At 36.4% G+C, this 17,832-nt stretch overlaps 1 protein-coding gene across 1 annotated transcript; it reads left to right on the top strand.

Annotated features, from left to right (window-relative positions):
- The first annotated feature begins 9,892 nt into the window (after positions 1–9,892).
- On the top strand, positions 9,893–16,287 carry LOC135138723 (uncharacterized). Its single transcript, XM_064068708.1, has 6 exons — positions 9,893–13,459; positions 13,511–14,430; positions 14,483–15,823; positions 15,873–16,001; positions 16,061–16,161; positions 16,211–16,287. The coding sequence occupies exons 1-6, from the start codon at positions 9,895–9,897 to the stop codon at positions 16,227–16,229; spliced, it is 6,075 nt and encodes a 2,024-aa protein (XP_063924778.1). The 5' UTR covers positions 9,893–9,894; the 3' UTR covers positions 16,230–16,287.
- Positions 16,288–17,832: the final 1,545 nt, after the last annotated feature.

The following is a 17,832-nucleotide window of genomic DNA, read 5'->3' as shown; positions in this document are numbered from 1 at the left end:
CAAATTTCCAGATATACATTTTACAAGATTTCCACATTTCAGATTTACCTATACATTCAGATTTCCAGATTTTCACACATATATGTCTAGACATCAAAAAAATTACTTTTGATGCTATAAGCATAATCACACAATCTTAATGCTGCTGAAATATGTTTTTTCGGACATCCAAATATCCAGATTGCCAGATTTCTGGATTTGCAGATTTGAAATTTTAAGATTTCCATATTTCCGGGTTTTCTAGACTTCCACATGACAAGATTTCCAGGTTTGCACCTTTCCAGTTTTCCAAATGTTACTTTTAATAAAGGAAACATAAACACAGAATTTTAACCCTGAGAAGACTTTGCATGAGATAGATATCTCGTCCGCTAGATTTGGACGGGTTTTAATAATAAAAAAATCCAGATTTTTAGATATTCAGATTTCCAGATTTCCAGGTTTTCGGATTTCTAGATTTCCAAATTTCTCAATATCCACCTATTTTGACTGCCAGATTTCTATACATCCAGATATTCAGACACCGAAAAATTAACTTTAGACAATGCAAAGATAATCACTAAATCGTAATCCTGCTAAAATTCAGATAGTTCACACGTTATTTTAAATTTCCAGATTTCTAGCTTTCCAGACATTCTGATATCTAGATTTCGAGTTTTTCACACACTCAGTTAACCAGATTTCCGGATTTACAAATTTTCAGAATTCCAGATTTCCAGAAATCTAAGTTACAAAATTTCCAGGTTTCCACATTTTCAGATTTACCCACATTTTCAGATTTCCAGATTTTAAACGAGCTTTAATATTTAAAAAAATCCGAACTTCTAGATTTCCAGATTTCTAGGTTTCCAGGTATTCAGATTTACCGATACCCAGATATTCACGTATCAACATATCCTGACCTCCAGATTTCCAGATTTCCATGCAACCATATATCCAGACATCGAAAAAATAACTGGTGATAATGGAAAGGTAGTCACAGAATCGTCATCCTGCAAAAATTCTGCATGAGATAGACACATCATCTTGTCCGCTCGAATTGGATCCAGATTCCTAGATTGCTTGATTAAGTTACATCCAGATATCCAGACAGCTGGACAAAAAATAACTTATGACAATGGAAAAATAACCGCAGATTTCCAATTTTTCAGACATCCAAATATCCAGATTTTGAGTTTTTCAAACATTCATACGTCCAATTATCCACACCGTCAGGTTTCCGAATTTCCAGATTTAAACTTTCCAGATGTCCAGATTCTCATATTTACAGATTTCTACATATTTCCAGAAAACAAGATTTCCAGGTCTGCACTTTTGCAGATTTTCAAATTGTTATATAACCAGTTATCTACATATCCACATGTGCAGATTTCCAGTTTTACAGATTTTCGCACAGATTTATATCCAGATATCAAAAAATAACTTTTAGCAACGGAAACATAAACACAGAATCTTAATCCTGAGAAAATTTGCCCGCTAGATTTGGACAAGTTTTAATAGTTAAAAAAATCCAGATTTCCAGATTTCTAGGTTTCCAAGTTTTCAGATTTCCAGATTTCCAAATTTTCCAATACTCAGATATCCACATATCTACATATCCTGGCTGCTCGATTTCCAGATTTTCATACACTCAGATATCCAGACATCGAAAAAATATCTTCTGACATTTTAAAAATAATCCTAATCCTGAGAAAATTCTAAATGAGATAGAGAAGACAAGAGTATTTCACATATCCAGACATCCAGATATCAATTTTCCATATTTCGGGATTTCGAAATTTTCAGAATTCCATATTTAAAGACATCCAGATTTCCACCTTTCCAGATTTACCCATATATTCAAAGTCCCGAATTTTTAGACGAGTTTTAATAATTAAAAAAATCCAGATTTCTAGATTATCAGATCTCTAGGTTTCCAGGCATTCACATTTCTAAATTTCGAATTTTCCAGGCATTCAGATATCCAGACATCGAAAAAACAACTTTTGAAAGGTAGTCACGGGATCGGAATCCTAAGAAAAGTCTGTATGAGATAGACACCTCATCTTGTGTGCTCGAATTGGATTCAGATTTCCAGATTTCTAGTTTTCCAAATTTTCAGATATCCAAATGTTATCATCTCCACATATTACCATACATCCAGATATCCAGACAGTCAGACAAAAATCGCAATCCTCGCTGGCTCGATTTTAACGAATTTTAATAAAAAGTGACAGAGAGATGTGGGATTTTCTCCGTCATTGGACGAGATCTTGCAACAATAATAATAACGGAATCGTAATCATAAAATAATTTGCATGAGGGAGAGCTCATGTTATTTCAAATTTCCAGTAGTTCAGTTTTCCACACATCCACATTTCCAGTTATTCAGACATCCAGTCGTCCAAACATCCACACTGCCAGTTTTCTGGATTTCCAGATATAAGATTTTGAAATTTTCATGTTTTCGGATTTCCAGATTCTCCGATTTAGAGATTTCTAGATATCCAGATTACAAGATTTCCAGGTATGCACATTTCCACATTTCCAAATGTTTAGATACCTAGATATCCACATACCCACATGTTCATATTTCCAGATTTCTAGAGTTCCAGACATCCAGAAGTTGGACATCCAGAAATTTAGATTTCTAGTTTTTCCACATCCAGACATCCAGATATCCACATTGCCAAATTTCCAGATTTCCAGATTTAAAGATATTGAGAGTTCTATATTTCCAGATTGTCGGATTTCTAAATTTTCAGAATTGCATATTTTCAGATAGCCAGATTACGAGATTTCCATGTTACCACATGTCCAGAATTCCAAATGTTTCTAGATATATAGATATCCACATATCCACATTTTCAGATTTGCCGAGTTTTAATAATCCGAAAATAATTCCGGATTTCTAGACATCTAGATTTCTGTATTTTCAGGTTTCTAGGTTTTCAGTTTTCCAGATTTGAAAATTTTCCGATACCTAGATATCCACAGATCTAGATTTCCAGATTTCCTAATATCCACACATAGAAAAAATAACTTTTGATAATGAAAAGTGATTTAGAATCGTAATCTTGAGAAATTTTTATCACACATCCAGATTTCCAGTTTTTCGGTCATCCAGATATCCAGATTGCCAAATTTCCGGAATTCCAGATTGAGGATTTTAAGATTTTCATGTTTCCATATTTCCGAATTTCCAAATTCTTAGATTTCCAGATTTCTAGATATCCAGATTACAAGATTTCCAAGTTTGCACATTTCCACATTTCCAAATGTTTAGATACCTAGATATTCACATACCCACATGTTCAGATTTTCAGATTTCTAGATTTCCAGAGATTCAGAAGTTCGCCATCCAGAAATTTAGATTTCTAGTTTTTCTACATCCAGACATCCAGATATACACCTTGCAAGATTTTCAGATTTCCAGATTTCAAGATATTAAAAGTTCTATATTTCCAGATTGTCGGATTTCTAAATTTTCAGAATTGCATGTTTTCAGATAGCCAGATTACGAGATTTCCATGTTTCCACATTTCCAGAATTCCAAATGTCTCTAGATACTTAAACATCCACATACACACATTTTCAGATTTGCAGAGTTTTAATAATCCGAAAATAATTCCGGATTTCTAGGCATCTAGATTTATATATTTCCAGGTTTCTAGGTTTTCAGTTTTCCAGATTTGCAAATTTTCCGAAATCTAGATATCCACAGATCTAGATTTCCAGATTTCCTAATATCCACACATCGAAAAAATAACTTTTGATAATGGAAAGTGATTTAGAATCGTAATCCTGAGAAATTTTTATCACACTTCCAGATTTCCAGTTTTTCGGTCATCCAGATATCCAGATTGCCAAATTTCCGGAATTCCAGATTGATGATTTTAAGATTTTCATGTTTCCATATTTTCGAATTTCCAAATTCTCAGATTTCCAGATTTCTAGATATACAGATTACAAGATTTCCAGGTTTGCACATTTTAAGATTTCCGAATGTTTACATATCCAGAAACCCAAAAAAACGTAATCACAACGCTAGACTTGGACGAGTTTTAATAATAAAATATCCAGATTTCTATATATCCAGAATTCCATATTTCCCAATACTCCGATATTCGCATCTCCATATATCGTTCCAGACATTTAAAATAACGTGCTTTCAGGGTTCCATATTTCCTTATTTCCAGATTCTTAAATATTAGGATTTTCAGATTTCCCGATTTCCAAATTACCAGATATATAGATATCTAGATTTCCACATTTACATACATCCAGACATGTAGACATCCAGATATCCAGACAATCTGACATCATAAAAATAAGTTTTAATAATGGAAGAGTAATCAGATAAATCTGATAGAATTCTGCATAAGGTTTATACCTCGCTAGGTTGATTAGAACAAATTTTATAATTAGATAAGACTAAAGAGGGGGCGATGAAAGTGCGTTCTTCTACGTCATTTGAAAAAAAAATTGTGTAGTTCGAGATATCCAGATTTCTAGGTTTTCAAATTTCCAGAATTTCAAATTTTCCGATACCCAGGTATCCAGATATCCAAACATTCAGATTTCCAGATTGCCATACACCCAATTATCTAGACATCGAAGAAATAGCTTTTGATAATGGAAAAATATTCACAAAATCGTAATCCTGAGAAAATTCTGATTTCATTTCAAATTTCCAGATTTCTAGATTTCTAGGTTTTTAATTTTCCAGGTTTCCCAATATCCAGATGTGCATATTTTCAGATGTTTATGTTTCCAAATTTCCAGAATTCTGGACATCCAAATGTCCAGATTTTGAGTTTTTCACACAGCGAGACATGCAGATATTCATATTGTCATATTTCCAGGTTTCTAGATTTCAAAATTTGCTTAATTTTAGATTTTCGGATTACCAAATTTTCAAAATTTCATATTTCCAGATATCCAGATTACAAGATTTCCAGATCTCCACATTTCCAGATTTTCAAATGGTTATGTAACTAGTTATCTACATATCCACATGTGCAGATTTTCAGCTTTACAGATTTTTGCACAGGTTTATATCCAGATATCAAAAAATAACTTTTGGTAACGGAAATAAAATTACAGAATCTTAATCCTGAGAAAATTTGCCATGAGAGTTTTAATAGTAAAAAAAATCCAGATTTCCAGATTTCTAGGTTTCCAGGTTTTCAGATTTTCAGGTTTCCAAATTTTCCAATGTTCAGATATCCACATATCCACATATCCTGGCTGCTCGATTTCCAGATTTCCATACACCCAGATATCCAAACATCGAAAAAATAACTTGTGCCAATTTAAAGATAATATATCCTAGTCCAGAGTAGGTGAGATAGCTATTTCAAATTTCCAGATTTTAGATTACAAGATTTACATATTCCCAATTATAGGATTTCTAAATTTTCAGAATTCCATATTTTCAGATATCCAAATTACAAGATTTTCATGTTTCCACATTTCCAGAATTCCAAGTTTCTAGATATCTATACATATATCCACATATCCACATATTCAGATTTCTAGATTTCCAGAGTTTTAATAAACCAAAAAAATTCCAAATTTCTAGGTATCTAGATTTCTATATTTTCAGGTTTCTAGGTTTTCAGGTCTCCAGATTTTCCGATACACCAATTATCTAGACATCCAACAAATAACTTTTGATAATGGAAACACAAAAATGACAGAATCGTAAACCTAAGAACATTTTTTCACACATCCAGATTTCCAGTTTTTCGGACATCCAGATACCTATCCAGATTTAGAAAATAATTCCGGATTTCTAGACATCTAGATTTCTATATTTTCAGGTTTTTAGGTTTTCAGTTTTCCAGATTTGCAAATTTTTCCGATACTCGGATATCTACATATCTAGATTTCCAGATTTCCTAATATCCAAATATCCACACATCCAAAAAATAACTTTTGATAATGGAAGGTGATTTAGAATCGTAATCCTGAGAAAACTTTTTCGCACATCCAGATTTCCAGTTTTTCGGTCATCCAGATATCCAGATTGCCAAATTTCCGGAATTCAAGATTGAGGATTTTAAAATTTTCATGTTTCCATATTTCCGAATTTCCGGATTCTCAGATTTCCAGATATACAGATTACAAGATTTCCAGGTTTGCACATTTCCACATTTCCAAATGTTTAGATACCTAGATATCCACATACCCACTTGTTCATATTTCCAGATTTTTAGATTTCCAGACATCCAGACGTTCGACATCCAGAAATTTAGATTTTCAGTTTTTCCACATCCATACATCCAGATATGTACATTGCCAGATTTCCAAATTTCCAGATTTCAAGATATTAAGAGTTCTATATTTCCAGATTGTCGTATTTCTAAATTTTCAGAATTCCATATTTTCAGATAGCCAGATTACGAGATTTCCAGAATTCCAAATGTCTCTAGATACCTAGATATCCACATACCCACATTTTCAGATTTGCAGAGTTTTAATAATCCGAAAATAATTCCGGATTTCTAGACACCTAGATTTATATATTTCCAGGTTTCTAGGTTTTCAGTGTTCCAGATTTGCAAATTTTCCGAAACCCAGTTATCCACAGATCTAGATTTCCAGATTTTATAATATCCACACATCGAAAAAATAACTTTTGATAATGGAAAGTGATTTAGAATCGTAATCCTGGGAAATTTTTTTCACACATCCAGATTTCCAGTTTTTCGGTCATCCAGATATCCAGATTGCCAAATTTCCGGAATTCCAGATTGAGGATTTTAAGATTTTCATGTTTCCATATTTCCGAATTTCCAAGTTCTCAGATTTCCAGATCTCTAGACATCCAGATTACAAGATTTCTAAGTTTGCACATTTCCACATTTCCAAATGTTTAGATACCTAGATATCTACATACCCACATGTTCAGATTTTCAGATTTATTGATTTCCAGACATCCAGAAGTTCGCCATCCAGAAATTTAGATTTCTAGTTTTTCCACATCCAGACATCCAGATATCCACCTTGCCAGATTTTCAGATTTCCAGATTTCAAGATATTAAGAGTTCTATATTTCCAGATTGTCGGATTTCTAAATTTTCAGAATTGCATGTTTTCAGATAGTCAGATTACGAGATTTCCATGTTTCCACATTTCCAGAATTCCAAATGTCTCTAGATACCTAGATATCCCCATACCCACATTTTCAGATTTGCCGAATTTTAATAATCCGAAAATAATTCCTTATTTCTAGACATCTAGATTTCTACATTTCCAGGTTTCTAGGTTTTCAGTTTTCCAGATTTGCAAATTTCCGATCCCTAGATATCCACAGATCTAGATTTCCAGATTTCCTAATATCCACACATCGAAAAAATAACTTTTGATAATAGAAAGTGATTTAGAATCGTAATCCTGGGAAATTTTTTTCACACATCCAGATTTCCAGTTTTTCGGTTATCCAGATATCCAGATTTCCAAATTTCCGGAATTCCAGACTGAGGATTTTAAGATTTTCATGTTTCCATATTTCTGAAATTCCAAATTCTCAGATTTCCAGATTTCTAGATATCCAGATTACAAGATTTCCAAGTTTGTACATTTCCACATTTCCAAATGTTTAGATACCTAGATATCCACATACCCACATGTTCAGATTTTCAGATTTCTAGATTTCCTGACATCCAGAAGTTCGACATCCAGAAATTTAAATTTCTAGTTTTTCTACATCCAGACATCCAGATATCCGCATTGCCAGATTTCCAGATTTCCAGATTTCAAGATATTAAGAGTTCTATATTTCCAGATTGTCGGATTTCTAAATTTTCAGATAGCCAGATTACGAGATTTCCATGTTTCCACATTTCCAGAATTTCAAATGTCTCTAGATACCTGGATTACCACATACCCACATTTTCAGATTTGCAGAGTTTTAATAATCCGAATATAATTTCGGATTTATAGACATCTAGATTTCTATATTTCCAAGTTTCCAGGTTTTCAGTTTTCCAGATTTGCAAATTTTTCGATACCCAGATATCCACATATCTAGATTTCCTAATATCCACACATCGAAAAAATAACTTTTGATAATGGAAAGTGATTTAGAATCGTAATCCTGAGAAAATTCGCACATCCAGATTTCCAGTTTTTCGGTCATCCAGATATCCAGATTGCCAAATTTCCGGCAATCCAGATTGACGATTTTAAGATTTTCATGTCTCCATATTTCCGCTAGATTTGGACGAGTTTTAATAATAAAAAAATCGAGATTTCTATATATCCAGAATTCCAAATTTCCCAATTTTAATTTTTTCATGCTTCTAGATTTCCACATTTACATACATCGAGACATGTAGACATCCAGATTTCCAGACACTCTGACATAAAAAAAATAAGTTTTGATAATGGAAGAATATTCAAATAAATCTGATAGAATTCTGCTTTAGGTTTATACCTCTCTAGGTTGATTAGGACAAATTTTATAATTAGAAAATACTCTTTTCGCCTCTAGATATCTAGATTTCTATAATTATAGGTTTCTAGGTTTTCAGATTTCCAGAATTCCAAATTTTCCGATACCCAAGTATCCAAATCTCCAGATTTCCAGATTGCCAGATATCGATGAAATAACTTTTGATAATGGAAAGACAATCACAGAATCGTATTTCTGAGAAAATTCTGATTTCATTTCAAATTTCCAGATTTCTAGATTTTTAATTTTCTAGTCTTCCCAACATCCAGATGTGCAGATTTTCACATTTCCAGAATTACAAATTTCCACATACCTAAATATCCACATATTAAAATTTCCAGATTTCCAGATTTTCATGCATATATGTATATATTAAAAAAAAAAATTGTGAGAAAATTCTGCATGAGGCAGACACCTCGTCCGCTCGATTATTTCCTGATTTCTGGTTTTCCAAATTTTCAGAAATTCAGGTTTCAAGAAATCCAGATTACAAAATTTACAGGTTTTCAGATTTATTCACATATTCAGATTTACATATTTTCAGACGAGTTTTAATTATTAAAAAAAAATGGAGATTGTTAAAGGAAAAATAATTACAGAATCGTAATCCTAATAAAATTCTGACTCCATTCTAACGAATTTTTGATTTCCTGAAGCGCCGAGAAAATGACATTTTTGAGCCAAAAAACAGTTTTTTGTCAAATTTAAATTGACATAACTGCAGATCGGCACAAAACTTCGTGTTGTGGTTTGCAGCATTCGATTGTCTCAACCTCTATAATCCCACGAGCAAATTTCCACAATCCGTTTAGTTTTGACAAGAAAAGTGTGATTTTTGACAGCATTTGCTCCTGAAGATGTTGTGGTTTATGTGGGAGTTAATGCTGTTGGAGAGGAACCAAAGCCGATTTGCAAAGTTATCCCGAATTATATAAATATGAGGCGAAATTGGGGCATGAGCTGTATGTTGACCCCAAATTTCTACTAGAAAAATAAAATTGCAATGAAAATAATTTAATCAATAATTACATAATTGTGAACAAGTAATCACATCCTCCTGCTTTGCCCTTGAGGAAATCACACAATAAAATGGTTGCATCTTCAACTTTGACCTTCGTCGTACCTTCAAACTAGTCCCGACAATTTCCTGTTTTTCGCTATTTAATTAAGTCAACAGAGTTAGAAATTTAATGTTCAAATGTGTGCCGGAATGCGGTACCACCAAAGAACTATTTCGTAACATCTCGTCCGAATAATTGTATATTTAATTATTAACTAAGCACCGCTAGAACTTGTCGAAATTGGAACGATTTTTCGTTCATTCGCACGGTACCACTTTCTTCTACTCTGTTAACACAACCTTGGAGACCCTGACCTTAGCTCGAATCTCCTCGCACGGTTACATAACAAGTTTGAATATCTCTAGTCACTCGTGGTGCTTCTGAGCGTCAAGAATGGCAGAAGATGACTCCGAAGAAGTCACCTTGCGAAAGTACTCAATCGCCAGTCTGTTACAAGAAAGGCAGCAATTTCTGCAACAAATCAAGATTCTTAGAGGACAGCTGGAGCAAGCTGGTATCACTCCGTTTTCGCTTCAATCCGTAAGTGCACCCGATTTATCACGCCCGAAACGCTTTTCTTTACCAGCACCTAGTACCAAAACTAGCGCAAGTACCGCTGAAATTAAAACCCAACGACTATCATCTTGCATTGACACCCCAAAGAAACAAAGCTTATCGACTTATGACAAAAGAAGTGGTACCAATGATCTCGGTAAGCAGTACGAGTACGTCATGTGTGGGTTCTATGCAGTACGATTTGCCACCAATTCCAACGTGAGTGATTTTGAAATGACCACAAACGACGAAGTGTACGGCGACTTTGACGACATAGCACTTAAAGTCAAATACACAGATGGAAGTACCCACACGTACTTGTTGCAGTTGAAACACACCGAAAACAAGAAAAGCCTAACCGAGAAGATTCTAACCACCGAGAATAAAGATTTCAGTTTGATGAAGTACCTAAAGACTTTCCAAAACCTCGCGGACACCGATAACGTAAGTTGTATTTTGTTTACAAATCGTACCGCTCATTTCAAAGAGCTGTCTCGCTTCGCTTTCAACAATATCGAATTCATTGTCAAGAAGTTTGACGAAGTTAGGTGTGAAGGTCTCCTAGATACCAATCAAACGTCGAAAAAGTCGCTTTATCAATTCAGTACGACCGACCCAGGCGACTTGTGTACCTTCCTCGACCACTTCTACCTCTTCGCTAATCAGAGCAACGTAGCTAAAATGAAGAGTCTCATCACTCTTTGTTTGAAAGATCTTCTACAATGCGACGTCTGCGACACTTTCCTCCACTTTATGAAAACCTGGTGGTGCGGCAATTTTATCCTCACCAAAAACGACGTCATCGCTAAGTTGGCAGAACTGGCGTTGTCGCCCTCCATACGCACCATTTCTGACGAAAAACACAGCGAAAAGAGCGAACTTCTTGAAGACGCCATCTTGAAGTTTGATATGACGGTGGTGAGTGGTATTGATACGGAAATTGTCAGCCAGATTTGGACCGGAAGTGACGAGATTCGAGAGGTGAGTTTGACAGCTCTCAAGTATGGGTTAATGGATAAAGGAATTTCAAGTCTAGAGGAGTTAATGCCAGTACAGAGGAGCAAAGTGTTGTGGTACTTGAATAAGGTACCACTTGTTGTGAAAGTGTACGAATCGAGAAAAGAGCAAGTGCGGCGCGCGATTGAGCTTCTGGGGAAGATGGAAACGAAGAAGAAATTGTTGGTTTTGGGGGATTTGAGGAGGGAGGAGTTTCCGGAATGGAGCGTTTTTGAAAATTTGCACGACTTGGCTGGGGATGATTTATTCGACGAAATTGTCAAAAGGTACGAAGTGTCGCTCCAAGGGCGCGGTTCTATTTCACTAGAAAGGTTAATCGAAACGCGTGACAGGATGAAGATTATCAAAATCAGAGAGCTGTTTTTGATGTCGCAGGAACCGATTTTGATAGGTGACAAAAAAAATCATTTACCTGATTCCTACATATCTAGGACGGTTTCCACGAACTTTCTCAACACAGAAAAGGTTCTTCACCATTTAGAAAACTCAAACGATCTAATCATCTTCCACTGCAAACCCAAATTTACAAGTTTTCTCAAAAACAAGAATATAACTTTCATGGAAACAAACAACTACGAAGGAGATTCAGAAATTTCGGTACTAGTAACATCCGAGTGCACCAAGTCGCAGTTTGACGAAATTTGTACCAAAACCACCAAGCACAGAGTTCACCTCTTGCGAATTTTAAGCGACGAATCGTCACTTTTGGTACTGAGTTCAGACAACACTTTGAAAAGTGAAGATCTAAAGTACCCGAGGTTTTCAATCAAAGAAGATGAAATTCACGAGACGTTTGACAACCCCATTAACGTTTTATGCGCCCAACCAGGCATCGGCAAGTCCACCATGATCAAATATTTGTACAACAATTGCCCATGCGATCATTGGAGCGTCTGCGTCAATCTGCGCAAATTCAACTGTTTGCTGAAAGAAGAACCCGAAGAAGAAGAAATTTTAATGTACTTTTTGGAACTGGAAGGAGTAGCTGAGCGCACTCTACTTGACGAAATCAAAGTACTCTTTTTCGAAACTCGAAAGATCTACTTGTTTCTAGATGGTCTAGACGAAATCGAAAGCAACTGCGTCGACTTCGCTTTAGACTACGTCAACTACATAGCGTCAACAGGAGTTCACGTCTGGATTTCATCCCGACAAAACCTCCAAGAAGTCATTACAACCCGTCTCAACGTTTTTCCCATCGACATTCAAGAACTGAACCGCGACGAACAATCCAAGTACATCAAGCAACGTCTAGAAACGCGCTACGAACCTGACGAAATCCACCAAATCTCGGAAGGAATTTTCCACAGTGCGGACGTCGCCAATAGTCACAACATGTTAGGAATTCCACTACAGTTGTACATTATCACTGAAAATTTCCTCGACGATGTCGAACTTTATCACAGACTGAACGACGAGATCTTCATTTTGACCAAAATGTACCAAAGCTTCTTCGAAGGTAAGAAGAAACATCTGTACGAGAAAGTGGGCGTTCAGTACGAGCAACAGCTGGGTTTTAATTTTAACCTATACTTAGAGAACTACGAAATTCCGGCACTTAAGTCGTGTTTGGACGATACGACTTTCCAGAGGTTGAATTTGGAAAATTCCAAAAGCGAGGAGTTTCTAGAAATGATAAAAACGGAAGGCGACAAATTCGGAATCGTTTCTCAGGTCAACGACGACAGAGCTGTTTTCACCCACCAAACCTACGCAGAATACTTTGCGTGTTTGTGGTTGAAGAAAAATTTTGCTAAAGCGCGAATCTTGAAAGACGAGTTTAAATCCGATAAATATCAAAACTTGAGGTTGATATTTGATATCATGTTGGCTGAAAATTGTCCCTTGCACTTGGCTGTGATATACCAGAATAGCGACCAAGTCCGGAAACACCTGGTTAATATAGCGTCACGAGACGAAGGAGGACGAAGTGCCCTTCACCTTCTCTGTTCCTACGGGACCAAGTACCTTCCACTACCATTAGTACCAAGTTTGTATTCCAACCAGCTCTACTACGACGAAAATCAATTTGGAGGCGAAAGCGCCAATTACCGAACAATTTTCACTTATTTGTCTCAGTGCGACCCTTTCGAAGTGGACAAAGTTTTCCAGTGGAATTCTCTAGACTACTGCTTCCACTTCCAGTGTCTATACCCAACTGAAATGTTTCTAGAGCAATATGAAGACAAAGTCAAAGTGGATTTGTTGCTTGGGAAACTCAACAGTGTCACTTTAGCCTACTATTCTTCCAAATTGGGTTACCCCAATCTTCTTCAATCCGTTATCAAAAGAAATCGTAACGTCGTACATTTCAAAATTGGAGAAGCGATGTTGTCGCTATTACATGTCGCCGTAGGCGACGATGTAGATGCTCCTCCAGTTAAAGGTACTTAACTTAATTCAATGTAAAGCGGTACTAAATGACAATTTTTTCCAGATAGCACCAAAATCAAAGTTATCAAAATCCTGATCAAAAATGGTATTGATATCAATGTCAAAGACCAAAACGGGGCTACAGCTCTTCACTGGGCGGTGGCTCAAGGCCGCTATAAACTTGTCAAGGCGCTTCTAGACGAAGGTGCAGATGTCAACGCCACCACGAACAAAGGAGAAACTATAATCCACTACGCCCTCCTCGAGTGGCAAAATCAAGTCAAAATCTTCAAAACTGACACCAACGTAGGGTTTGATACGTCACCTAGAGACAAAGACGGAACCACAATTCTACAGTGGGCATGTCGTGAAGGTGACTACGATTTAGCACGAAACGTCATCGATGCAGTCAATATCACCAATCAAATTGGAGAAACCGCTCTTCATTACGCCGTCCAAGCATGGAAGCCCAATTTAGACATTGTCAATCTGCTAATTGACAACGGGATTGATGTCAATTGCACTGACTGCAATGGAATAAGTCCGTTACACTGGGCTTTCGATAAAGGCCACTATGACCTTATCGGAGTACTGCATCAAAAAGGTGCCAACGTCACTACTATCACAGCGGAACACAAATCACTCCTGAGAAACGCTTACAAACCTCAGCAGCCCAACATGTATGTTGTCGAAATGTTGATAGACTATGGGTTCAATGTCAACGCCAAAGGGTGCGACGGAGTCACCCTTCTTCACTGGGCATCTGAACAAGGGCACGTCGGTATCGTCAAGCTCCTAATCGCAAATGGGGCCAATATTAACGCAACTACTAAGAGCAACGAAACCGTTCTACACCACGCCGCGAGAGGCTGGAACACCACACTGATTACAATTTTCACGGAGATTGGTATTGACGTCAATGGTAAAGACATCGATGGCACTACGGCGTTACACAGAGCGGCACAACGAGGCAATCTTAACATGGTAAGATTTCCGACTGTTTTATATACTTCTACCACAATACGAGTAATTCCAGGTTAAAACTCTAGTAGATGAAGGTAGTACCATATCGTCTTCCACCAACCACGGCGAGAACGTCCTTACCTTCGCTGTGAAAACGCACGAGCCCCACCCAGACGTCATCACTTACCTTGTCAAAACCGGAATTGACGTTAACAATCAAGACCAGGATGGAGTAAGTGCCCTCCATTGGGCTTGCGAACGCGGTCATTACTCCATCGTCAAACTCCTCCTCGACCATGGAGCCAACGTCAACTCCGTCACGAAAAAAGGAGAAACTCCGCTCCACTACACAAGTCCCAACACCCAAATGATCAAACTTCTGCTTGACAGTGGAGTCCGCGTTAACGCTACAGACATTGACGGTATGACAGCTCTACACTGGGCAGCCGAAAGAGGTCAGTTTGATCTAGTCAAAACTCTGCTTCAATTCGGAAGCGATATCAACTCCACTAACAACGAAGAAGAAACAGTTTTGATTTATGCAGTCAAACAGAGGAAGATTAACATAGAAGTGGTAAAATTTTTAGTCCGAAAAGGTGCCACTATTGCCGCTATGGATAAAAACGGGATGAATGCGTTGCACTGGGGGAGTAAATGTGGCCACTACGACGTAGTCAAACTCCTACTCAAGAAAGGTGTGGACGCCAACTCCCACACTAACAAAAACGAGACCACTCTACACTATGCCTCGATGTCTTGGCAACCGAACACTGACATAATCAAACGTCTAGTATCAACCGGTGCATGTATCAATTTCCAAGATGGCGACGGTGCTACAGCTTTACACTGGGCTTGTAAAGAAGGACATTACACGAACGTCGCCATTTTAGTCGATTTAGGGGCGGATCTTCACGCCACCACTAAAAACAAACAGACGACGTTGCACTTTGCCGCTAACGCTTGGAAAATCAACTTCGAAGTGTTCGAGCTTTTAATTGACAGAGGTGTAGATGTCAACGCTGTTGACGGCGATGGTAAAACTGCCCTTCACTGGGCAGCCGAAAAGGGTTTCTACGATAACGTGAGTTTCCTCTTGGAAAAAAAGGCCAGTGTGGATGCTGTCACTCGTACGAATTTGACAGCTCTGCACTTCGCCGTCTATGGAGGGCACGTTAGAATTATCAAACTTTTGCTAGACAAAGGACTGACTATTGATAAAGTCGATTCGAAGAATGTGAATCTTCCGCTGTATTTCGCTGTTCGTAATGGACACTTGAAGGAAGATTTGTTGATCATGATGGCTGGTACCATTCGGGAAAAGTTCCCGTTGTTGTCGTGGAAGAGGTACTCTTATCAAGAGGTCATCACGTATTTGCAAGAGGTGCAACCGTACATGGAACCACCACCAGTGATGGTAATACAAGTTATTTTTTGGTTTGATAGTGTTAATTGTGTTTTTTTAGAGAAATGTGTCGACGAGCATGGAAAATCGAGGTGGTTTGCTTCGAACGTGTGGGGATGTTGTTGTAGACAATGTGAGGAGCTCGACGGTGTGGATACAAAATGTTCTGAACACAATGATTTGCCGAAAGGTGATAGTTTAACACATTTGTATTTAAAGTATAAAATATGTTTGTTGTTATTTTTTCAGACTGCACGTCATCCCCGTTCTCCTACTTTTATTGTTCACTATCCTGTATTTCCAACCGAAGATCTGTGTAATGAACAAGAAGTCAAACTACCTACAATTGAGTAAGTGTGAATTTTGTCGTCAACGCTTGCTAAAATTTGTTGTTTCCAGTCGAGGATACAGTTTTTGAATCAACAACCTGATTTATTTTTTTCTACAAAATAACATAAGTTTTGACATATACAAATGTACACATTTTCTAAATAAAGTAAAGAATTTGTTTTAGTGTTTATGATCGTAGTTGTTGAACTTTCGGTTTTTACTTTAACGGTTAACCTCTATAAAGTGGTTAAATATGTTTTTTATTTTACTTTCTACTGATTTCAATGTGCAAATCTCATCTAAAACGTCTGATAAATCCAATCCTTAAGCCCGAGTCATTCAAATGAAAATTGGATTTGAAATGATAAAAAATGCTTTTGCAATCGCCAAAATTTTTATTTGGTAAATACCGGGTGTCTGGAAAATGGCAGATTAACTCTTCACTACGCTCTTAACAATCAACAATCAACGATTCAGGGGAAAATAGTAAAAACATTCGTTCTCATAGTTTGGTGGGATTACAGTGATTTTAAAATTGGTGCTTTTGCCACGTTAAATAACTAAGTTTGCCGTTTAAAACTTTTAAATATATATTAAAGAAATTTTTAATAGAGAAGGCACTTTATAACTTTGAGGAATACCTGTGCAATAAGTACTATTTTAGTTGTTATATTTAGTTTTATTATTTGTATTTTTTACATGTTCATAGTCTGACTTATGCAAAAACTATATGTTATAAGCATCAATAAAATATTCTATACTCTTTACTTCTATTCTAAACAACCATTCATTATGACAATGACTAGGAACAACAATTTCTCTCACCCATGACCACGTTAAATTTAATAATTACCATTTCAGTCAGAATGTACAAAGATATGATGGTTGTGTTGTTTTCGTCATACATAATTTGATAAAATTTCATTTGACGACAATGTTTGCTTGATATAAAGCGAAGGTACAAAGCAACAAAAATCGAGTAAGCAGTTAAAAATAAAGTAGGAAACGAAAGTAGGAAAGAGGACGAAAAAGAACAAAAAAGGACGAAAAAGACGAAAAGGACCAAAAGGACGGAAAAGGATGAAAAAGCCGAAAAGGACGGAAAAGGATAATAAGGACGAAAAAGGACGAAAAGGACGGAAAAGGATAGTAACGACGAAAAAGGACGAACAAGGTCGAAAAATTACGACAAAGGACGAAAAAGGACGAAAAAGGACAAAAAGGACGAACAGGACGAAAAAGGACGGAAAGGCCGAAAAAGGACGAACAAGGACGAAAAAGAGCGAAAAAGGACGAACAAGGACAAAAAAGGACGAAAAGGGCGACAAAGGACGCAAAGTAGGAAAAAGGACGAAAAAGAACGCAAAAGAAGCAAAAGTAGGAAAACGACGAAAAGGACGAAAAAGGACGAAAAAGGACGAAAAGGACGAAAATAGAATAGAATAGAATATTATTATTATTATTTTATTGACGGATAACTCCAATTACAATAATAGTACATAAAATAAATATACAAGTATACAAACATAAACTGCTTAATTAATTCATCTTAACAATAAGAAAAATAAGCAATGGGAATGAGAACAGATAAAAAAAATATATATATTCATATTACACTGTTTATAATGCCTAAAATCAGAAGACATAAGTAAGAAAAAATAATAATAGAATTCTAAACTAAAAATTGTGTC

Source organism: Zophobas morio, unplaced genomic scaffold, assembly GCF_036711695.1.
Source record: "Zophobas morio isolate AGI-343-1 ecotype UQ-CSIRO unplaced genomic scaffold, CSIRO_AGI_Zmor_V1 ptg000030l, whole genome shotgun sequence".
Lineage (NCBI taxonomy): Eukaryota > Metazoa > Arthropoda > Insecta > Coleoptera > Tenebrionidae > Zophobas > Zophobas morio.
The sequence above is the reverse complement of the archived record's forward strand: the minus strand, read 5'-3'. Positions and strand labels throughout refer to the sequence as shown.

What these genes read in the sequence shown, in the direction of transcription:
- LOC135138723 (XM_064068708.1), top strand. Translation starts at nt 9,895, where the DNA reads ATGGCAGAAGATGACTCCGAAGAAGTCACCTTGCGAAAGTACTCAATC. An exon ending in AACGAGGCAATCTTAACATG is followed by an intron (nt 14,431 to 14,482) that starts GTAAGATTTCCG and finishes GAGTAATTCCAG; the next exon opens with GTTAAAACTCTAGTAGATGA. An exon ending in TGGAACCACCACCAGTGATG is followed by an intron (nt 15,824 to 15,872) that starts GTAATACAAGTT and finishes GTGTTTTTTTAG; the next exon opens with AGAAATGTGTCGACGAGCAT.